Consider the following 25,439-nt stretch of genomic DNA (forward strand, 5'->3'; position numbering starts at 1 on the left):
CAATGAAACATTTCAATAAAACAAAATAAAATAAAATATTAAGTCATTGCAAAATATTGAGATGAATAGAGTATGATGAATTAAAATAGGCAGTACCTGTACAGTTTAATCAAGACATTAAAAAATGAAAATATCAAAAAAAGGTTATATTGCCTGTATCTATTATGGAACAAAGTTCTCAAAAAAAAAAAAAAAAAAAAAAATTTCACTTAATTTCATCAAGCAGTTTTTTTACAGCAAAAAAACAATTTGTTATGACACCAAGTAAAAGATTTTTAGGAAGAAAAGCTAGTATTAAAGATGGGGAGAGAGTGTCAGTACTTTAACTAGAATTATCTCTGTGGTGTGTTTAACAAATTCCATAATGGCTGACTTCAACGCGCTGTCATAAGAACATGTTTTTCCACTGTAAAAAAAAAACTACTCGATCAAATTAAATGAAATTTTTTCGGAGATATTCAGTCCAAAACGGATACGTACAATATAACCTTTTATTTTTTTTTTTCGATATTTTCATTTTTTAATGTCTTGATTAAACTGTACAAGTACCAAATAGACTAAATCAGAATATAAGTATAAGGTAAACTAAGTGAGAAAATGAGAACTACAAGTTTAAAATTAAGCATAGGAGTTTAATAAAGACAAAAATCAAAATATTAAGCTAAGAATATAAAGCAATAAAATAATGAGTAGATAAATGTGGGCAAAATCGAGTTATGTCCCTTAGACTCTCTCGATAATATTGAATGATACAAGAATAGTAAGGAATTGAAAGATAAAAACCTGTTTATATTAAGATAAGGCTGGAAAAGATAGATTTAACATTTAAATTAATTATATATCCAGTATGAGGTGAAGATCAATATTAATTAAAATAAACCTTTTAATTATAGTTTTTCTTAAAAAAATAACATATAAAATAGAAAAAATCAACAAATATATCATAACATGCAAATAATAATTTATACAGAAACTAAGGCAAATTGAGAAATGAATAGTTGGACATATAAATTTAGAACATTTATATATGGGGAATAAATCAATAGAATATATCAATCAGAGAGGAAAAAATAATTATAAAAATTAAAAAATACATTAAAATATTAAATGAATATAAAAATAGGAAACTATAGAATTATCATCCAACAATGCGAAATACTAAAGTGGGTTACTTACTCAACTCTAAGGTAAACAAAAAAATAATAAAATGAGAAAAGAGAAATGAGGTAAGTAAACTGCTTGATCTCTTAAAATAGGGATTATGAATATGTTCATATATGAGGGGCGTGCAATAAGTAATGCACTGACCCACTTCCAGTTGTCTGATCTAGCTGAAATTTTGCATGTGCAATAATGGATTCCCAGGTTGCTCACACCATTCCGTAAGTGAGAATGCGTCAAGTGCTCGAGGATGAATTTGGAGATGTGCCAAGAAGATGAGTCAAAGTTTTTCAAAAGACTGATTACACAGGATGGAACCTGGGTCCATTACTATGATCCAGAGACCAAAGCCCATTCAATGCAGTGGAAACACTTGGACTCACCACCTCCAAAGAAGGCAAGGGTGCAGCCCTCCGCTGGCAAGGTCATGCTCAGTCTTCTGGGACCAGGACAGAGTAGTGATGACAGATTTCCTGGCAAAGGGTACCACAATTACAGGAGCCTATTATGCTTCACTTTTGAGGAAATTAAGGGAAGCTATCAAAATCAAGAGGCGATGCAAGATCAGCAAAGGTCTCCTCCTCCTGCAGGACAATGCTTTGGTCCACAACTCGCATGTTGCCAGATCAGAAGCACAGGCATGTGGTTATGAAATCCTCTCCCATCCTCCTACTCTCCTGGCCTTGCACCCTCTGACTTTCACCTCTTCCCAGCCATGAAGTTGTTTTTGGAAAGGAAAGCGTTTCCCAGATGATGCAGCCTTGATTTCTGAAGTCACGTTGTGGTTGGAGGACCAACCTGGGGTGTTCTACAAAAACGGTCTCCAGAGCTGCATCAAATGATGGGAGAAATGCATAACTCTGGATGGTTCCTATGTAGAGAAATACTAATAACTGTGCCAAGTTTCGTTGCTCTACTGCTATGGGAAGTGGGTTAGGGGCATTACTTATTGCACGCCCCTCGCATATATGACAAATGTATTTTGGTATCTAAAGAGTAGCTAATTTTGGAATATATTTGAATGATATAATCTTTAAATTTGTTCGGATGGTTATGATGATGTTATTTTATATTTTGGTGTCTTGATTTTTGCAAAAATATTATTGCAGGCTTGAGATATTGAAAAGTAAGAATTAATGAACTTAATGAGGTTGTTAGATAGTCCTCGATACAAAGAGCAAAAAATTATTTTTTATTTATTAGAAGGTAAAAAAGCAAAAATTAGCTTATCAACAACTAGCTTAAGGAAATTCAATGTCAGTTAAATGTTTGATGCTGCAGTTTTCATAATTCCATTGAAGCATGTAGCTCTCCATTCATTACAATCAATCACAGATCTTCGAAAACAGTGGGGTTTATTTCAGTAACTAGGAGATTGCTTTTTAATTTGTCCTTGTAACTAAGTAATGGTCAGCCTACTGTCCAGTAATCATGTCAAATTGACTGTACATCAATATTTTTGGAATTCTTTCCTCTTGCATACACAACACATGGCCAGTCCAACGCAGCTGTGATTTCATGAGAAAGGATTCAATACCATTCATGTCACACATGGTGAAAAGGTCAGCATTTGCAATCCTGTCATTTAAACTCCACAAATTTCTCAAAGTCAACCTTTACAAAAAACATCCAACTATTGAATTGTCTTCTGTACAGTGTCCAAGACTCTGAACCATACAAGAGTGTTGTGAGAACTACAGCCTTGTAGACCTATATCTTCATTTGAAGTCTAATATCCCGAACTTTCCAAAGTCGATGGTGAAGTGTCCCAAAGGCACTGGAGGCTTTTGCAATTTTAATGACCATCTCATCATCAAGCGATCCACTAGTTTTTGACATATTTCAGACTATGACTGTCAATTTGAATTGGCACCTTGGGAAACACATGTACAGGCAGGTTCTGTTTGGCACCCCCAATTTGTTTTAGTGCTGGGACCACCTGATGAACAATTTCAGTTTTTTTTATGTTTATAGTTAATCTGAATGCCTTGCAAGCAGCAGAGAATTTTTTCATAAGACATTAAGCTTCCTCCAACGAATTAGCCACAAGTGCAGCATTATTTGCAAACAGTAAGTCACAAATTATATTGGTTTGAGTAAGAGTTTTGGCTTTAAACCTCTGATAATTAAAAAGACTACTACTTGTCCACACCATCCTTAGTTCTATCAAATGCATGTTTCAGCATTATCAAAAAGTAAAGGGCAAACAGTACAGAGGCCATGATACATCCCTGTTTAGTGCTGTTAGTGACATCAAATGAATCAAACACCTCACCATTGGAAACAACATTTGCCTTCATTCCCTTGTAGAATGACACAATCACTTGCAACATATTTTTGGGTATACCAAGCTTTCTGGGAGATAGAATAAATTAGGGACACATGGATTTCATTCTCATAACGTTTTGGCTTATTCAGACTATTGTCTGCATCTTGAGTGTTATTCACTAAATGTTTCGGTCGATATAACCTCTGACCTTCTTCAGGTGCATTTTGTTGAATTCGGGACACATGATTATGGATAAGTCTTTGCATGAATTTTATAATAATTCAGAGTTCGATAAGATTGACCTGAAGAAGATTGCAGGTTACATCAGCTGAAAGGTAGTGAAAATAACTTCCAATATGAAATGAGAACAGTACTCCAAATAATACAAATCTCAAAAAATTTTAAGGCATTTAAACTAAAAAGTAGGAACAGCTAGTATAATATAATAATGTACCACAAACCTTTGTCCAGTGTTTTGTTTGTAAATTCAAGACAAAGCCATCCTTTAATGTTATGCTGCCATGTTGATTTCTTCCGCCATAAATAAACATCATAGGTAAGCCTTCATTGGAGCAAAAACAAAAAAAGTATAACATGGAAGGAAACATGAAAGTGGACAACTATTCTTTAAAAAAAAAAGAAAAAAAGTGTATTATTGTGTGATGCTGATCCACCTTATTTCAGGAGTACATGGACTCTTCTAGAAACTATGAATAGAGTTACACTGAAGTGTTGTAATAATCTTGGTGGCAGTCATAGCAACAGTATCAGATGCAGACTTTCTGTAACATACAATTCTGTCCTCCTATAAATACATTCTTGTAAATATAACATTGTATTGTCTTACTTATTATCAACCCTTCAAAGTTACAATATTGGCAATGATGAGTGCAAATAAAAAAGTATAACATGGAGGGAGACATGAGCATGGACAACTCTTCACATAAAGCCAAAAGAAAAATGGGTAATTTCCTAATGTATGATCATGTGATGCTGATCTACCCACGCCCTACTAATAAACATGGCTGTGTATCTTACATTTTTACATCTGTTTCTAACAGACCAAGGCTGCCTATTTCTATTATTGTCTATTTAAGTCTATATCATCTGAAAAATATTAAAACTCTACAAATACGTTATTAGTTTTTTTCCAGAAAATTAATAATAAAATAAAATATTTTAGGCAAACAAATACATTTTAATAAAAAATTATGCAGTAATACAAAAACATAAGTAAAAAGAACTTACCATTTCTTTTTTAAATTAATTTTTTTTTTAGACATTAGCTTTTTTTAAAACATTCCAAAGTATTCTTTCGACGTCTAGTTTTTGTTTATTGTTGTAAATATATTTGCAACAATTCTTATTGCAAATATAAGTCTTTTTTACATGCAAAACTATATTTTGGAGAATATATTCCCAAAACATGTTCTGCAGACACCCACCCTTGTTGTAGATTCATAATTTTTTACTATAAATTGATCTGCATATTCAAGGATAGCAAAACAAACACAAACAAACTTTGCCATTTGTTTAGATGCAACAGTAAGAACTTCAAGAAAGTCATAGTATTCCTTATCTGTAGCTTCATCACTATCTTTGCCTACCATGACCAAGAAACACATTTCACATTGAAAATGATTCATTTTTTTGCAATGTATCCAAAAATAGTAAATGCCACTTCTTTACTGTCTGGTGATAAGGAGAGCTTATTTATTTCTGATTCATGCAGGGCCCAAATGTTTATTAGTTTGTTAGTCTTTTGAACTGGCTTGAGGTTTTCTTCCCAAAAGTTTATGTTTTTGTTAAAAGTGTGCGACAGGTCAATATTCTCTCAGTACTCAATACTTCTCGAAGACTCACCAAAAATCTACCACCACTCATCTGTCAATATTGAGAAAATCTTTTTTCAAGTGGCTTAGTTTGAAACCTATGGGTGAAAATAAACTTATAGCCTTCATCTAAAAGTTCTTATATAACCATAGCCTGCCCTCTCAAAGTTATAATAAGAGCTTTAGAAGTTCGATTTGTCAGACAAAAATCTGAAATTTGTGTCCAACACTCAACACAATCAGATAATCTTTTGTAAAAATCAATTTTTCGATCATTTAAAATGATTACATTGTTCAAAAAATTAGCTGTGAGCATTTGTCTTGAATTTGCTATTGTCCACCAACATGATTTCAATTTAAGGAAGTTTGACATATTAGGGCGATCAGGAAAATAGCTCTCACAAGCTGCAATAGTTGTCTCATGAAAAAAGGCAACAGTTGAATTAACATTTTGTTTATCATCACTAGAATGCAATGCTTTGAATGTTAGCTTTGGAGCCTTGCGTAATTTTATATTTAGAGCAGTACCAATCAGACCAAGTGATATATCCCTTCTTAGAAGAAACAATTTTTTTTTTTTTGTTTAGTAAACTATTACAAATATTTTTTAGCAAATTAACAGAATCAAAAAACAGAAATATTTTGGGGGAGCATTAACTAGAGTTATATATTGCATTTTGTCCCCCTCAAATTTATGAAGTAAAATAGTAAAGGCAGTTTCATTGGCTGAATGATTGTCAGCAACAAAAGCTCTGATAAAAAATCCAGAATTTATCAATCCCCACTCTCCCCAATGGTTTACTTCTACTTATGCAGCTGCCATCGTGCTTAGGCAGCATGCGTACCGCAGATTTAACTGACATAAGTCCAGTTCAAACAGAAGTATATAGAAGCCAGAAGTAACTAAGAAAGCAATAGCGACAGCAAAGAAAGAATTTACTGAAACCACCAACAAACACATCGAGGCACAGAAATTAGGAACCTGTGACTTCTGGAAAATCTACAACAGTGTAGTAAATAATGGGCAAACAACAATTCCCATACTATCCAACAATCATGAGGTTGTTTGTTCCGCAACCGAGAAGGCTAACATACTTGCCAGTCGGTTTGCCTCCAACTCTACATTGGACCTTGCTAACCACCCCCTCCCTGACTTTCCTTTGCGGACAGACGCCACACTAGACGATCTTAAAATCACCCCTTCTCAGGTGCATGCTATCATAAAAAATCTTGATACTTAAAAAGCATGTGGACCTGATCTCATCCTGGCTGTGCTATTAAAAAAGTGCTCTGCCAAAGTAGCTCCAGTTCTCTCCAAACTTTACAACAAATGCCTTAATGAATTTTACTTTCCTGCCTGCTGGAAAACTGCTTCTGTGGTACCAGTTTTCAAGAATTCTGGCGAAAGAATTGACCCAGTAAATTACTGCCCCATTAGCCTCCTCCTCCCACTTTTCATCAAAATATTTGAGTCCATAATTAACCAAACTCTAGTTCATCACCTTACAGATGCTAAACTTCTGACCGACCAAAAATATGGGTTTAGGCAAGCCCGTTCTACAGCAGACATCCTAACTGTAATCTCTGAATGTATATACCATTCACTGGACAAAGTAGGGGAGGATTGAGCGATAGCTCTAGATATATCTAAGGTTTTTGACAGGGTATGGTATGAAGGTCTTCTAAGAAAAATCAGATTATATGGTATCACTGGAAGAATACTTAACATAATTAAATCCTTTAAATTAGATAAGAGAAAAATCCAGGTTGTCCTCGACGGTCGTACATCTAAACAATATGATATAAATGCGCGAGTGCCTCAGTGGTCTATCCTTGGACCTCTATTATTCCTAACATACATAAATGACCTCCCTGACAAAATTGTGAGATAGGTATATATGCTGATGACACAACACTCTATAAGAGACACGACAGGAAAACAAATGAACACATATCTAAAAAATAGCAGAAACACTAGAGGATGTCCTCCAATCTGTAGTGGAATGGGGACAAAAATGGATGGTCACGTTCAATGCCGCCAAGACTAAACTAGTTTCCTTCAATAATTACAAGAAACCTTCTCTACCACCAATAGCAATTGTCAAAACCTCTTTATCTGAAAGTACATCTTTTAAACTCCTCAGCCTAATGTTTACAGGAAATATGAGTTGGAACAATTACATTGAAAGCTCTGTTGGTGAATGCTCTGATGGACACCAAGCACTTGTACGCCCTCAACGTAAATACCTCCGACAAACCCGACAAGCAGCAAAATTCCATCCTAGATGTAAGAGAGCCTTCTACTCCAGTAGTTTCTTCCCCAGAACCGCTAGACTTTGGGATTCCCTTCCGGGTTCCTGCTTTCCCAACTGTACTGCCATGCAGAAGTTCAAATGTAACGTGAACTGACATCTCGCTGCCCAACTCCCCACATAATACCCTTGTAGCTTATGTACCTGATAGTAACCCCCTACATCAAAGTTGCAATGTGCCTTGTTTGGGGTGAAAATATAATAAAACCATTTATTATTACTTTAACCACTGAGGGTAAGCCAGTAATCATAAATACCATTATTCCTTTATAAAGTTCATCATTTTCGTAATTGCCACCATGAAATTGTTTTCCTTTTTGAAGGTATATTGCATCCACTAATAAAACACTCTCCTCAGAAAGATGACCGTTTTCCAATAGTGATTTGACTGCTTTAACCACACAACCTGTTTGAATATTTTCTAATAAAGAAAATGATAGTAATGGAAATTTCTCTAGAAGTAATTTATAGGCTTGCCTTGATGTGGTGCATTAGTAAGTATTAGGTCTGCAGAAAATGGAGGACCGCCTTTTGGTCTATAATATTATCTATTTTGTAACTCATTAAAAATGGAGTTTTCTTCCACTACATTTTTGATGTAGGCTGAAAAATTTTCTAACATGGTAAATTTTGTAAGTTTAGCATTATTTCCATGTTGAAACCATCATGGTAATGGTATAGAGTTTCCATTGCACTGGAGCTGGACATGAAGGTTTTAGTAAATCTGAATACATTCTTTTACCGATGGAAAATGTGTTTCAAGTTCGAAGACTTCTATAAATTAGAATATAATCTTCATCTTTTTTAAATTCAAAACCAGACGGACAACATTTTGCAGTAAACTAAGTAAAATCTAATATGGTCAGTTGAAAGAAAATCTGGTAATTCATCTTTTTCAATTCATAGTTGTTTTGGGTTTTTTTTTAAAAGTAGTTTGTGTCGGCAAAAGTGATGGTTTTATTATTTTTTCTAAATGTATTGTTGGTAGTTGTTGTAAATTCTAATTCAACTTGTTCCTTTTTCTTTTCAAAATATATTTATCCTCAAAATGTTTGATGCAAAGGACTGAATTTTTCATAGGGAACCATTTATTTTGATTAACAAATTTTATCCATTTTTCGATAAGATTGGATTTTCCAAAAGGAAAAGTAAATGTGAAGACTTTTTACAACTCGTAATATATCCACTAGAACAGCCAAATGCTACACATTTGTTAACCATGTTTTTAAATAAAAAATATTACACAAAAACAATTCCGATAAATGCAATTAATGCGTTTGCAAATATGTAATTTTAAGAAACCAAACATTGCTTACGGAATAGAAAATCATCAAGAAAGATCACTCTTAATCACTAATTATTTATGGTATTATTATTTTTAAGTGTAAACATGAATTTTAGTGTTGAAAACAGGTTTAGAAATTAAAATATGTTCTAATAAATTTTTTTGAAATTTATAAATTATTTATTTATGTTCAAAAAACATAATTCTTAAAGTTATGCTCCTTTTAAATTTTTTAATTTCCTAAGCGGTCAATTTGTTAATTGTAAATTACTTTCAGTTTGTTAATCAACTTTTAATTTCAATCAGCCAGTTAGAAACTGGTGTAAAAATGCAAGATACATACATGGCCATGTTTATTAGTAGGCCATGATCTACCCTATTTTGGGAGTATATAAACTCTTCTACAGACTATGAATAGAGTTACGAAAAAGTGTCATAGCAATCATGGTGACAGTCAGAGAATGCTTTTATAAATAAAATCGTCACAAAGAAAAAGTCAGTTAGAGAGAGCTAGTGCTGCGTCACCATTTCTTCACCGCCCAACATCCGACACAACCATGCACCCCGCTCCACGCACCTTTCAGAGTAATGCTTTATCATCAAAAGCTTATTTGTCTGTGTGAAATAAAAGCAATATATTTTGTAGATCAGCTGTGTTGTGAGTTTTACTTACCATCAGTGTGTATGTATTTGTACCAACAACAAAAATAGATGTTAACATTTCTATAGACTTGACAAACGTATTTTGAACAACTGGCCACAGCAAATACGTAACATTCTGTCCTTCTGTAAATACATGCTTGTAAATATAACATTGTGTTGATTTACTTATTATAGATCCTTCAAAGTCACAACATTGGTAACAAGGATGCAAACTTTTTTTTCTTATGTTCATGTTCACCCCACATATAGCATATCATTACTTGGAAATAAGGGGCTACTATTTGTGACAATGCTTAAGGGAGATGAACAAGATGTTGGTTTACATTGCACTTAAACTTCTGCATATCAGTGTTCTGTAGTGGTGGATGTATATATATTTGATCGTCTAGATATGAATGTGCCTATTGATTGTTTAGTGACTGTTTAAACAGGATATATAACAATTATATTAAGAGACAAATAACAGTCTCTGGGGTTTTACATTGGCCAATGGGAAAATATACCTGGTCCATTTTGGGTTGATCTTAATTTGACGGATCCTCTGAAAAGCTGCAAACAAAGATTTGTACATTTCTAAGTCATGTTGGTATTTACAGTAGCTTTACTTTGGATGTTTCCCCTATTGGAAAGCTGCAACACTGATCCTAGATTCTTACTATTAACATTTTCCCCCACTCGGAACCATTGCTGTCCATGATCACCTTTCTCTGACTACTGAACTGCATCTGCTAATTCTGACTCCCAACTCTTGATTAACTGATATGTGTCTTTCAATCTCTCATTACATCATTAGTATACATTACTAAAATAATCACCTGATGTTTTTACATGTCATTATTTCAAAGTTGTCAACTAAATTGTTATAACATTTTTAAGTTATATTCCTAAATTAATGTACATAAATATGTATTCTAAATATTTTGATTATTACTTTATCTCAGTTTCAACTCCCACCATCCATATAATGTAAAAAAAGAAATTGTCCATTGCCTACAAAATTTAGCAAAGGCAATAAGTAGTAACACTGATACATATCAAGGAGATGGACAAACTTAAAAACGTCAAGAAAGTATTTTTCTGTACATGGCCTGGACAGATAGGCAAATATCCCAAATGCCGCACTTTGGAATTCTTTCCCGGGGCCCCTGCTTCTCTAACTGTACTCCCTCAATGATATTACCCTCAACAAACCATACAAGCAGCAAAATCACACCCCTACACTGTAGAGATCCCTAGATACCATAAAGCTTTCTACTCTAATAGCTTTCCTCTGAGACTGCTGCAGTTTGAAATTCTCTCCTGGGCATCTGCTTCCTTGACTGTACTGACATGCAGAAATGCAAGTGTAATGTAAACAGACATCTCGCTGGCCAACTTCTTAAATAGTATCCCTCCGAATCTGGTCCCAAATAGTAGCCCCTCATGACTAAGTGGCTCTGTACCTTGTTTGAGGTGAAATAATAATAAAAAAAAAATCCTCCATTGAAACATTGAGAAAGTATTTCTGTGTATGGCCTGGACAGATAATTTAATATCTCAAATGCGCACAAACTTTACTTACCATTTTTCTCAAAGATGGAACTAGAATGTCTCCATCTCGGCAAAGGAACATCTCCTTTAGTTTCCAGCTCCTCACAAGATACTCGGTAAGTCTTGGATCCCAGACTAAATTCCAAGTCACTCATCGCAGAGGTTCCTTTCGCTTCATATTTGGACTCAACCTTCTGACTGGCTTCTTCTAAATTTTTAACTTGAACAACTGTTACAGAGGAATTTGGTTTTCCAGGAGATTTCCTTCCAGCAAATAAAATCATTGATTTATCAGTGGACTGACAAATACTTTGATACATTTGTGAAACTGAAAAAAGAAAGAAAACTCGGTCAATATTTGGCTTATATATTGAAACTAGCCCCGGATTGAATTATGATCAATGAATGTTTGGCATTCCCATATTTTCATTCTCATCAAAATCAGCGAAATAGTCCATTTTTCAATTAAATCGATTGATTGCCTGCTCTAATTGGAGACACATCATGGTGCACATCAGGTGGAAGTTCACATGCCTTGCGCAGAGACTTAGTTCACAATACATTGTAGTCTACATTGAACATTCATATATAAAGGTTTGAATAAAAGTTTCGGGTTTGTATTACTGTACACATAGATTCGAAAAAGTTGTCAAAAAACAAATATATAACAAATAAATGTTATCAAAGGCAAGATGTTACTTTTCTACCAAACTGGATATATTTGTTGCGTTTTTATTTAATGTAATATGTTTATTCAGCTCAAAAAACATGCAGTGTTTACCAATGTATTGGAAAATTCAAAATAGCGCCTGACTCTCTCTTTAACACAGTAAGTTTGGGAAAAGGTGTTATAAATAATAAACTAGAGAAAATACTATTCAAAAACCACCGGATATATGTCAACTTATGTCACGTTAACATATATTGAGTGAATTTCTAACAGTATTTTGTCTAGTTTATTATTTATAACACCTTTTCCCGAACTTACTGTGTTAAAGAGAGAGTCAGGCGCTATTTTGAATTTTCCAATACTTCGGTAAACACTGTACGCTTTTCGAGCTGAATAAACATGTTACATTGAATAAAAACACAAAAAATATATCCAGTTTGGTAGAAAAGTAACTTATCTTGCCTTTGATAACATTTATTTGCTATATAATTGTTTTTTGACAACTTTTTCAAATCTTTGTGCACAGTAATACAAACCCGAAGTTTCATTTAAATCTTCTACCTCCTCTACACTTAGTTTGATAAAATTAATATTTTCAGAAAGAGAGGAATGGGAGTTGGAACAAGGCACAATGGAAAGAGGAAGAAAGAAAAAACAAAAAAAGAAGAAAGATAAAATAAGAAAAGGGAAGAAAGATGAAACATGAAGGAGAAAGGAAGAGGATGCAAGAAAAAAACAAGAAAAAAATAAAGAAATTAAAATCAAGTCAAATGATGAAAAAAAAAAAAACCCAAAGACGTAAAGCTCTAAGAATCTGGAATTTTTTTTATAGAGGGAATGAACACACAGACAAAGTTCATTTCCTATAATAGTAGAGATTGTTGGAATTTTTTTTATCTATTCCAAGGAGATAGATTAGTTTGAAAATCAATTTCTATATATGTTAAGTTAGTAGAACAGTTGAGCTTCTTTTTTTTTTTTTTTTTTTTTTTTTTAAATTAAATTTTCACCCCAAACAAGGCAAATTGCCACTTTGGTGTAGGGGGCTACTATCAGGGGCAACAACTACTGGGGTACTATGTAGGGATTTGGGCAGCAAGGTGTCGGTTCACGTTACACTTGAACTTCTGCACGTCAGTACTGTTGGGGAAGCAGGGACCTGGAATGGAATTCCAGAGTCTAGCGGTTCTGGGGAAGAAACTATTGGAGTAAAAAGATCTTTTACATCTAGGGATCTCTACAGTGTGGGGGTGGGATTTTGCAGCCTGTCGGTTCTGTCAAGGGTGCTCACGTCGTGGGGGCACAAGTGATTGCAGTTTGTCAGAGTATTCACCACTAAAATACTTGTAGAAAAGGCAGAGGGATGCAACATTTCGTCGATGGGACAGAGGCTGAAGCTTAGATGCCAGTTCAGGGCCTATCAGATTTGCGACTCTCTTTTGAACCTTGTCAAGGAGCGAGAGACTAGTAGCAGATGCACCAGCCCAGATGTGGCAGCAATACTCCATACATGGGCGAATGGTGGCCTTATAGAGGTACAGGATACTTTCGGGAGCTAGCAAGGAAAACATAGGAGGAAGTGATAAGGATGAACTTGAGAGAAAACAAGTATAAACACCTGACCAGATACAGGTAAGACAGACATTAAACCATACATGGTACTGAGGATTACAGCAAATCATGAACATAACAACCATGATGAGAATTTGTATTATTTGGATTCATTGGACTACTGTTCTCATCTTGAGTGACATTTTCACAACGTTTTGGTCAATGTAACCTCCAACCTTCTTCTGGTGCAGTGGTTAGAGTACTTGGGAAAATCAATTGTTAGATTGATGGTTCAATTCTCAGTGTGGGCAACCGAAAAATAAAATTACGAATTACATAGGATTTGTATCCAGTCATGACTGATGAAACAAGAGCATTACAGCTCCACAAAGTAAATAAAGGGTTGCATTTTTTTTTTTTTTTTTTATTACATTTTCACCCCAAACAAGGCAAATTGCCACTTTGGTGTAGGGGGCTACTATCAGGGGCAACAACTACTGGGGTACTATGTAGGGATTTGGGCAGCAAGGTGTCGGTTCACGTTACACTTGAACTTCTGCACGTCAGTACTGTTGGGGAAGCAGGGACCTGGAATGGAATTCCAGAGTCTAGCGGTTCTGGGGAAGAAACTATTGGAGTAAAAAGATCTTTTACATCTAGGGATCTCTACAGTGTGGGGGTGGGATTTAGCAGCCTGTCGGGTTTGACGAGGGTGCTCACGTCGTGGGGGCACAAGTGCTTGCAGTTCGTCAGAGCATTCACCACTAAAATACTTGTAGAAAAGGCAAAGGGATGCAACATTTCGTCGATGGGACAGAGGCTGAAGCTTAGATGCCAGTTCAGGGCCTATCAGGTTTGCGACTCTCTTTTGAACCTTGTCAAGGAGCGAGAGACTAGTAGCAGATGCACCAGCCCAGATGTGGCAGCAATTTACAATTCTGTCCAGATTCCCGAGTTTGACAAAGATATACATGAAAAGGTCGGATGTTACATTGACCAAAACGTTGTGAAAATGACGCTCAAGATAAAAACAGTAGTCTGATGCATCCAAATAATACGAATAATCAATCCTCATCTCAAAAATTAAAAATCATGTTGAGAATACTAGCCTGAATAATTCAAATTATCAATCCTCATCTCAAAAAATCTTAAACTGAATGTTAGATGTTAAACACTTACAATGTGATTCTGGCAAATTCTGAGGGACAGCTAAAGAGGTAACTTCGGAACTTTTTACATCATAAATCACAAGATTTGACACTCGCTGGAATTTGCCATTTTCTTTACCAAATCCTCCGAAAAGAAATACAAGTCCGTCAGAAGATAAAATGCAAGAATGTCCAAATCTTTTCAGAAGTGTTTTTTGAGTATCAGTCATCTTTGTGCTGGCATATTTTACAGATATTTCATCAGTCAAAGAAAATATTTCAGTTTCAGAGCTTAAATCTGAAATAAATAAAATAAAATATTGCAATGATGTATATAATATTAAATATAAGGTCTTTCTCCATGTATATCAAATTATTAATGGAAAAAAATATGCAAGGAAAGTAAATCAGCAAAAAATTTTATTTCCCTCCCTTAATCGATTAAAAATCATGATAAAATGTTTGGACTTTTGAAGTTTGAGAAAATAAGCATTAAAATATTACTTTCTTATTTATTTTGTGCTGCAGTTCAAACACTGCAATTCATTTCAGCAAAGAATTTGTTTTCTATAAAATTCCATCGAAAAGTCAAGAATGAGATTAAAAAAAGAAGCATTTTCTCATGCACCTGGTTGTATGAAAGATCAGAAAGTTTGGCAGATTTTAAAAATTGAAGTCCAATAATCTGTCAGAAAAGACATGTTTGGAAGAATTAAATAAAAATTTGGAACATGGATTGTGATTTATTGACATGAAAAATTCATTCTTGACTCTGTTTTAGAGCAATTTCACCAGTCAAAGAAACTATTTAAGTTTGAAAAGTTTTAAATAAATAAATAAAATATTATATTTACATACGAGGTGCCTTCAATTAGTTTCAAGACATTTTTTTGTATGGCCGCTTTTATTGATAGTACACACATGAAACTCTAGTCACATTTGAAGTAATATCCTCCCGCTGCAATGCACTAGTTGTATCATTCCAACAATTTCTGGAAGGCCTCATGAAAGTGCTTCTTTGTGAGCATGTCAATCACCTTCATCGCAGCCTCTTTCATCTCAATTGTCTCATAACGACAGCCTTTAAGGTTTTCATTGAACATAGGTTATAATCAAAATTCACAGGGAACAAGATCTGGACTATAGGGAGGGTGAGAAACTGTCTTGCTACCCATCTTAGTCAAATAGTCTGTGACAAAGATATACTTGTGGACTGGTGCATTGTCTTGTTGGAAATGCCGCTGATCTGATTTGAAGAGAGTTGGCCTCTTCCTACGGAATCTCTTGAACTCCCTTAAAGCGTCAATATAGTATTCCTTGTTGACTGTGTGTCAAGTGCATGTAGATCATGCCCATGCTATCAAAAAGTTTCTGGGTAGATTTGCTCTGTCTGACATGCTTCTATTGAGAATTCTGTCTCTGGGTCATAGCAGTGTGACACAAGGACATAGCCTCTTTTGAGGGAGCTGGGGGTTTCTACATTAATAATCCCTACATCTAGCTTCTAACCTTGTGCCTGACTTTGTGATGAAGTTAAAAACGTTTCATGCAGGTGCTTTGTGGGTTTGGGAAGGTTAAAGCATGTTGGCTGGGTTTGAATGACAGGTGTTATGAAACTTTAACGGTGTCAGAATCATTCAAGAAAGGTCAAACTTACACGCGGATATCTGAAGTTGAAAAAAAAAAAAACATTGCATAAAACGCATATTTCTTTCTCTCTCTTTTACTCCCTTTCTCTCTTTTTCAATGAAGAAAGCGAGAATTGAAATATGATTGTATTGTTAAAACAGTTGAAGCTTGGGTTCTGAAGTCGACGGATGCGACATATCATGCGTCTAGTTTCAACTGGTATTTATAAAAATATGCTCCTCATTAAATCTTAAATTATATATATATTTTTTATAAAATGCATTTGCTTGCTATTTTTGTATAAGCGTTAAATGCCATTAATGCCAACGATGGAAAGATGCCTGTAAATACGCAATGAAGACAAGAAGTGACCCATGCCAGCCAGTTATAGCCGACGACATCTCGACCCGTTATGTTGCTGTTTCCATGTGCAATATCGTTTAGATATAGTGTTTATTCCCCCTGAGGAGCTGGTTGCATTCCCAGGACGTTCCTCAACCAAGTTACTCTCCCTGAGGAAATGATAGGATCATAGCAGTAGATCCAGCTTTCATCACAGGTCACCAGAGCATCAAGAACTGCAGGATCTGAATTGATAAGCCTGACATCTCCCTGCTGTTATGACCTCTTTTTTCTGATCTTCTTTGAAGACACTTGGAACAGAATTTGTGCAAATCTTCCACATCTTCAGTTCCTCGCAAATAATTGTATGTACAGTTTTTTTGTTTTTTTTTAAAATTTTTTTTATTACATTTTCACCCCATACAAGGCACATTGCCACTTTGGTGTAGGGGGCTACTAACAGGGGCAACAACTACTGGGGTACTATGTAGGGATTTGGGCAGCAAGATGTTGGTTCACGTTGCACTTGAACTTCTGCACGTCAGTACAGTTGGGGAAGCAGGGACCTGGAATGGAATTCCAAAGTCTAGCGGTTCTGGGGAAGAAACTATTGGAGTAGAAAGATCTTTTACATCTAGGGATTTCTACAGTGTGGGGGTGGGATTTTGCAGCCTGTCGGGTCTGTCGAGGGTGTTCACGTCGTGGGGGCACAAGTGCTTGCAGTTCGTCAGAGCATTCACCATTATAATACTTGTAGAACAGGCAGAGGGATGCAACGTTTCGTCGATGGGACAGAGGCTGAAGCTTAGATGCCAGTACAGGGCCTATCAGATTAGTGACTCTCTTTTGAACCTTGTCAAGGAGCAAGAGACTAATAGCCGATGCACCAGCCCAAATATGACAGCAATACTCCATACATGGGCGAATGGTTGCCTTATAGAGGTACAGGATACTTTCGGGTGTTAGTAGTTTTCTAGCACGGTAGAGAGAGCCCACCTTCCTAGCAATGCCCTCGATGTAATTGTTCCAACTCATGTTTCTTGTGAACGTTAGGCCAAGGAGCTTGAAAGACGTACTCTCAGATAAAGAGTTGTTGGCCATTGCTATAGGTGGTAGAAAAGGTTTCTTGTAATTATTGAATGAAACTAGTTTAGTCTTGGCGGCATTGAACGTGACCATCCATTTTTGTCCCCATTCCACTACAGATTGGAGGTCATCTTCTAGTGTTTCTGCCATTTCTTTAGATATGTGTTCATTTGTTTTCCTGTCGTGTCTGTTATAGAGTGTGGTGTCATCAGCATATATACCTATCTCAGAGGAAATTTTGTCGGGGAGGTCATTTATGAATATCAGGAACAGTAGAGGTCCCAGGATAGACCACTGGGGCACTCACGCATTTATATCATATTGTTTAGATGTACGACCGTCGAGGACAACATGGATTTTTCTCTTATCTAAGAAGGATTTAATTATGTTAAGTATTCTACCAGTGATACTGTATGATCTAATCTTCCTGAGGACACCCTCATGCCATACCCTGTCAAAAGCCTTAGATATATCTAGAGCTACCGCTCTGCCCTCCCCCACTTTGTCCAGTGAATGGTATATATGTTCAGAGATTACAGTTAGGGTGTCTGCTGTGGAACGGGCTTGCCTAAATCCATATTGTTTGTCAGTCAGAAGCTTAGCATCTGTAAGGTGACGGACTAGAGCATGGTTAATTAAGGTCTCAAATATTTTGGCAAAAAGTGGGAGGAGGCTAATGGGGCGATAATTTAATGGGTCAGTTCTTTCGCCAGAATTCTTGAATACTGGTACCACAGAAGCAGTTTTCCAACAGCCCAGAAAGCAAGATTCATTAAGGCATTTGTTGTAGAGTTTGGAGAGAACTGGAGCTACTTCAGCTGAGCACTTTTTTAATAGCACAGCTGGGATGAGATCGGGTCCACATGCTTTTGAAGTGTCAAGGTTTTTTATGATAGCATGTACTTGAGCAGGGGTGATTTGTAGATCGTCTAGCGTGGCGTCTGTCCGCATAAGGAAATTCAGGTAGGGGGTGGTTGGAAGGGTCCAGTGTAGAGTTTGAGGCAAATCAACTGGCAAGCATGTTAGCCTTTTCGGTTGCTGAGCAAACAACCTCATGATTGTTGGTTAGTGGGGGAATTGTTGATTGCCCATTATTTACTAAACTGTTGTAGATTTTTCAGAAGTCACAAATTCCTAGTTTTTGTGCTTCGATGCATTTTTTAGTGGTTTCCATAAATTCTCTCTTAGGTGTCACTATTTCTTTCTTAACGTTACTTCTAGCTTCTATATACTTCTGTCTGTTTGAACTGGACTTATGTCGGTTAAATCTGCAGTATGCATGCTGCCTTTGAGCAATGGCAGTTGCGCAAGTCGAAGTAAACCATTGGGGAGAGTGGGACTTGCTATAAAATTTCCACATGGGAACATGCGCTTCGATTGCAGTTTTGAACCATTCAGTGGTCTCGTTTGCACACTGTTCAGCAGGAAGAGAAAAAATATTTCCCCATGGGGCATCTCTGATAAGATCTCCGATGGCTTCCCAGTAAGCCTTTTTATAATATCTCGTTGTTTTGAGCACTGGCTCTTCAGTTTTGGGTTTAGAGTTTAGGGCGATTTCAACCATTATCACTGCATGATCAGCATTCCTAAGTGGGCTGTCGGCATTCGTTATACAATCATCAGAAACTGTGGTCAAAAACAGATCTAAAAGTGATGCGTGTTGTTCTTCCTGGTCAGGGAAACGGGTTGGAAAAGTAACAATTTGTGATAGGGAGTGAGATATAGAGAAGCTATGAGTTGTACTGCCTGCTGCATCTGTGTAAGTAGAGAATCCAAGCCAGTTTTTGTGATGGACATTAAAGTCACCAAATACATGTACTTGGGCGCTAGTGTTGATGGAGAGTGCTATGTCTATGCTGTCAGAAACTTTGTTTATTATGTTGCAGTCTTGGGTCGAGGAAGAGCTATAGAGAAAGTAAAAGTAGCTAATGTTGTGTTGCATGATTAGTCTAAAGCACATAAAGGCTTGATCATCCGATTCTAGGTTTGTTTCTCTAGTCAAGGGAAGGGTATTACGAATGTAAACTCCAAGTCTGTGCATGTGTCTGTCAGAGTCCTTACGGCAGAGTGGGAGATATCCACACTGACATCAAACTGTGCACTTATTTCTCTATAGACATATTCATGAAATTTTTTATTTGGCCAATTAACTCTGGTATTGTGACTTCCTTACTCCTCCTACACCTTTCATCATCCCTCACAGATTCTCTGCCTATCTTGAATCCCTTATGCCATTCAAAAGGATGGAATACTGTTGCCATATCTGGGCAGGAGCTGCTAAAAACAGTCTATCCTGCCTTGACAGAGTACAAAATAGACTTCGTGGCTTAGTGGGGGATGCCCTTTTCTCTACCCTGCAACCTCTCTCCCACAGATAAGACATTGCGAGCCTATCTTTGTTTTATCGTTATTTCCATGGCAGGTGCTCGTCTGAACTCCAATCTCTGGTCCCCCCTCGCCAATCTTTCACGAAAAACACCTGTCTAGCCGAATCCACTGTGAAAAATTTCCCCCACTCTATATCTGTGCCTAAATCAAAACGCAGATTCCATGAACAAAGCTTCTTTCTTAGAACTCCACGCCTGTGGAACTCTGTTCCGTCTGCCTGCTTCCCTCCGGACTACAACTTGGATGTCTTCAAGTCCAATGTTAACAAATTCCTAATGAACCGCCCCCTTAAGTAAACACTTCATCAAATCTCCACACTAACGTAATGTACTTGCAATAACCCTTATCCCTGAGTGGCTTCCGGGCCTTGATAAGTGGTGACTCTCTGCCTATCTTGAATCCCTTATGCCACTCAAAAACTGATGCTCAATTCATGCAAGATGGTTTGAAAGCAGTCTAAAGCATTTCATATGTTTCTGTGGCATTTTTTTCAAGTTTAAAACTGAATTTTATTGCATATTGTTCTTCTAAAAGGTTCCTCATGTCCAGATTGTATTTCTAAAATTCACCAGCTGTGACAATCACGCTTTAGTAGGGTGTATTCTAATTCCTGCTGTAACTATTTGAATCTGAAATCATAGAAATTGGTCAGTCATCTTATAAGATGTATAGCAATAACAAACTGAATTTTCAAGAGTCTACGACAATTTTAAATGCCTGTACAAAAAATGTCTGGAAACTTAATGAAGACACCTCATATGTGTTGCAAGAACAAACCTCCATTTACTTACAAGTTGTATAATACAAATAGGGTTGCAGGTTCTGTTTATGGGCACACAAGATCATATAATGACAACAGGTTAAGTGAAACTCTTCAAATTCATCAAAGAGTTCGAGTTGTTCAAGTTTTTCCTTTTCTTCCTCAGATATCAGATTATCATAAGCAGCGTTCATATCACTGCATTCACAAAAAGACCAGCCCTAAAAAAAAAAAAAAAAGATAAAAATTAAAAATTGAGAATACATAAATTTTTGGGATGAATATATTCTAGGGAGTGATGGAGTGAAGAGGCAATATTATTTTATATATAAATAAGTAATATTATTTTTACATACTAATAAGTAATACCATTTTATATACTAATAAATAATTTTTTATATATTAATAAGTAATATTATTTTTATATACTTATAATAAATATCATTTTATATATTAACTAGCGGGGGTACCCGGTGTTGCCCGGGTGTGAAGAGGTGGTGTAGTAAGGAGTCAATACAACCAGAAAAAAATAATAGACTCAATCACAGGCGTCGAGAGGTATGAAAAAAAAAAATATTCAGTTTTTATATCGAAAGGAAAAAAATCCCATTATATAAGCCTCAAAATAAGAAAAATAAAAAATAAGGAGCAGGCAGGCAGGCTTGAACCTGCAAAGCAAAGGAGGAAAGAAAGTGAAAAAAGCAAACCGCTTAACCCCCGCAGCCACCGTAACATGCAACTTCACTACCGTTCAAATTAAGGCTAGTCATTGCAAGCGTGTATGATGACTGCAAAAAATGTTGACAAAAAAAGTGACTCCCCCCTTGTAGAAAACGGCACAGTTAAGGGTGAAAGAATCAATTTTTTGATATTTGTCATTAGAAGGAACAGCTCAATGAAGTTTCCAGCCATGGTTATTGTCTTTGGTGTGGCTTCAAGTGAGGGTCAAATCTTCGAAGTCAGCTTGAAAGTCAACACAAAAGTGTCTTTGGATGTGCTGAATAGTAAGGCGATCCCCTGGTGTAATCAGGTGGCCACTGGCAGACCCTGAGTGTGGCAACAGGGCTCAGCGCCACCCACAAGTCTAAAGAGATCCAGGCTTAGCTTCAGGTGTGCTATGACTTAGTACCCTTCTCTCACTGGCCTTCCTGACCTGAACCCGCTGGACTACTTCGAAAACATCACTAACATGACCTCTCCAAAATCAGTCTGATTGTCGCCATCTGCCAAGCTTGCACTGGCGCTTGTGGAAAAGGGAAAAGGCATGCTCTCAGTCTTGGACCTGTATTGGGGGATGATTGAGGCTGAAGGCAGCTACATTGAATAGATGTCAGTTCTACTACATAGTATCTGTTCTTCAGATGCTGCATTTCCATTTCTTGTTCTCTTTCGGTGGAGGAGAAATCCTTCACGACTGAGACAATTTTTATTTTTGTACCTTTTCTCCACGTTAAAAAACGACCCTGGTGTCTAACTCTGTCCCGTGGGGAGGCATAGTAAATAGGTACTACATAATCAAGTTACCTGAATTGATTTTTTCAATAAAAGTTTTAAAATAAAGTTGTAGTGTTGTTTTCCTTAGGGTGACATTTTTATTGTTCCACCCTGTAATCATTACTAGTGAAAATTTGGTAAATTGGATTACTTAAGGGGATGGCTGATTAAGAACTTGTTTACGTTGAACTTGAAGACGACCATATTGTAGTCAGTTGGAAAGCAAGCAAACAGAAGAGTTCCACAGGTGTGCAGTTCTATGAAAAAAGCTTTTTTTTATTGAATCTACCTTAGATTTAGTCATAGATAAAGAGTGAGGAAAATTATAAGAGTGGTTTCAGCTAGATGAAAGTTTGGCAAGAAGGGACCGTGGATTTGAGTGTCATGAAAGTAACAATAGATCAAACAGGCTTGCATTGTCTCTTCTGTGCAAAACAGGTTGCAGGAAAGAGAAAAAGGCATCCCCTACTAGGCTACAAAGTCTATTTTGAACTCTGTCAAGGCAAGATAAGTGATTCAGGTAGCTCCTGCCCAGATATGGCAAAAGTACTCTATCCTAAGACATACTTGGCTCTTATACAGGTAAAGAATTGCATCAGCAATGAGATATCTAGTGGAGCGGTAGAATGATCCAACTATTTTTCTAGTGACCTTGGCAACGGATTTGATGTATTTGTTTCATTTCAGATCAGGAGTAAAAGTCAAACTTAGAAGCTTGTCAAAACATGGAGCTTCCTCAAGACAAGAGCCATCCATTTTAATTGGTGCGACAGGGGTCAGAGTGTTGACATTAAAAAGATAGAAGCTTGGTTTTAGATGCATAAAAATTAACCAGCCACCCCTTTCCCCATTGCACCACATGCTCAAGATGAGAGGAGAGAGAATCAGAGATCTTGGTTATTTACAGTCTTTGAAGTGTTGTAAAAGATGGTAGTGTTTTCAGCATAAATGTTTACAAATAATCTTAGGATGTGATTTGGGACATCAGGAAGAGAGTGGGGCCCAGGAACAAATAATATTGGACATAATTTTATTCATTTCAAAGCAAGGTCGAATTTTATTTGGGACAACCTAACATTTACCACTTACTTTTATCAGGGATGTAAGTCGCCAAAAAATACCCAGCTCTCATCAACTGAAAGCATGCTTTGATACAGAAGGACAATGCCAAGTCATACACTGTCAGACAAGTTTGAAGAGCTGGGTAGCGTTGAGGTTCTGCCACATCCACCCTACAGTCCTCACTGTGCTCCATCAACTCGTTTGATGAAGTCAAGGAAGCGTGTCAAGAATTTTTTGATCCGAAGCTGGCTGAATGGCACTTTGATCAGATCCGAAAACTTGCAGATCAATGGCAGAAAGTCTTGGAAAACAATGGTCTTTATTTTGAGAATTAGTTTCTTTGTTTTCTTTTTGTTATTACTTGGCGAGTAAAATTAAAAATTTTTGCCAGTGTTTACAAACTTTTGGGACAACCTAATATTTAGCACTTGCTTTTAATAGCGATGTAAGTAGCCAATGGCAAAAAAAAAACAAAAAAAAACGAAATGATAAATTTCCAAACAGCTTCCTGTGTGAGTGTGAAGAAAATAGTAGCAGCAATAGCAATACCGAAAAACAACTCAAGTGATTATATATATATATATATATATATATATATATATATATATATAAGTAAATTTTTGGTACAACAAAATGGAAGGAGAAATTTCAGAGGAAACATAATTTAATTTAAATACCAAAAAACAAGAAATGGGCAGGTGAAATTAAAATTTCCTTAAGGCCTTATCGTCTGACCCTCTAAGAGGAAACGTCAGAATGATAAATTAAAAACTAAGAAAACGAATGAGGGAAGAGGGGAATTTTGGTTTCAGTTGGAAGAACAGTGAAAAAAAAAAAAAAAAAAAAAAAAAATTCTCACTGTTCAGGTGGTTTTAAATCAATGAATATCTCCAACTGATGTTTCAGAATCTTTTGTCTACACAGGCTAGGTCGAGAGTTGTTAATAACTAACGCCTCAATGATATTGTGATGATAGTTCGACCTAGCACTGTATAAAACAGAAAACCACCCATCGGAATATTGATCGGCACACCTATTTATACTCAACAGGTGATTGCCAATGGCGGACTCATGAGCTTGGGAGTGCCCGGATGTTCTCGAAACCTGGTGTAGTCGAATATCCCGAGGGATATGTTGGGATATTCTCATTTCTAATCTTTGGGATGTTTTGCCAACGTAGTCAGCTCCACACTGACAAACGAATTTATAAACAACAGAGTTCTTTTGAATGGTTGGCAAAACATCTTTACGAAAAGAAGAGAAAAAGGTTCGAGTTGTGTAAACTACTCTAAGCATAGTAGCTGGAAAACAACGTTGAGTAGCAGAAGAAATCCTTTTAACAATATGAAGGCCATCAGGACCCAACCATGGTAATTTTAGATAAATGGGACAACGTGATGGACCAATATGTTTACCACTATTAAATGTAGTAATTTTACGTTCAATAGTAGATTTTATTATATTAATGGGATATCCATTATTAAGAAAAATATTTATGATTTCACCAAGTTCCGTATCAAGACGGTTTGGTGAACAAATCATAAGTGCACGATGCGTAAGAGCGCTAATGAGGTTTATTTTTCTAGACTGAGGGGCAAAAGAAAACCAATTAAGATAGAGCCCTGTAAATGTAGGTTTTCTATAAACAGAGGTCTCAAACGTAGTACCAACTTTAGAAACACGAACGTCGAGGAATGGGAGAGAGCTACAGTCTTCAACCTCCATAGTAAATTGTAAAGATGGATGCAGGTTACAAAGAAGACGAAGAAACTGTTCAGCTTCGCTCCGAGAGGGAAAGCATGCAAAAGTATCATCAACGTAGCGTATGTAGAATGCTGGCTTAGTAATTTTGGAAAATAATTCGTTTTCCAAAAATTCAACGAAAATGTTGGCTAACGAAGGACCAAGAGGGCTACCCATAGATATCCCATCAATTTGACGGTACATAATGTTGTTGAAACTAAAGGAGACTGATTTAGTAGCAAGTTCCATCAGTTCAACGAAAATTCGTTCAGGAAATTGTGGAGATTTTAAGGGGCCACGGTATAAATAGTCAGCACAAATACCAATGGTTTCATCCAAAGGTATATTAGTAAAAAAAATCGCTCTGTGTGTGTATATATATATATATATATATATATATATATATATATACACACACAGAGCGATTTTTGGTTGAGACAAGTAGTATTGTTCATGAATCATTTGAAGTCCTAGCCATCACAGCAAAATTAACATTTTCAGTTATCAGGGAGAA

At 36.2% G+C, this 25,439-nt stretch overlaps 1 protein-coding gene across 8 annotated transcripts in view; it reads right to left on the bottom strand.

Moving 5' to 3' along the window:
* The window catches only part of LOC145276480 (tRNA wybutosine-synthesizing protein 4-like), a 121,620-nt gene that overhangs the window by 26,690 nt on the left and 69,491 nt on the right, over positions 1–25,439 (bottom strand). For 7 of the 8 annotated variants that reach the window (XM_080130674.1, XM_080130814.1, XM_080127952.1 and 4 more), the window contains exons 10-13: positions 20,658–20,847; positions 14,453–14,719; positions 11,084–11,380; positions 3,892–3,992 (exon numbers count right to left, since the gene is read on the bottom strand). In XM_080130674.1, the coding sequence (XP_079986800.1) occupies positions 3,892–3,992; positions 11,084–11,380; positions 14,453–14,719; positions 20,658–20,847 (855 nt within the window). The remainder of the gene's footprint in view (positions 1–3,891; positions 3,993–11,083; positions 11,381–14,452; positions 14,720–20,657; positions 20,848–25,439) is intronic. The other variant, XM_080132160.1, reaches the window with a different exon arrangement.

The sequence above is a fragment of the Euprymna scolopes genome, chromosome 1, assembly GCF_053919585.1.
Source record: "Euprymna scolopes isolate OS-2025 chromosome 1, ASM5391958v1, whole genome shotgun sequence".
Taxonomy (NCBI): Eukaryota; Metazoa; Mollusca; class Cephalopoda; order Sepiida; family Sepiolidae; genus Euprymna; species Euprymna scolopes.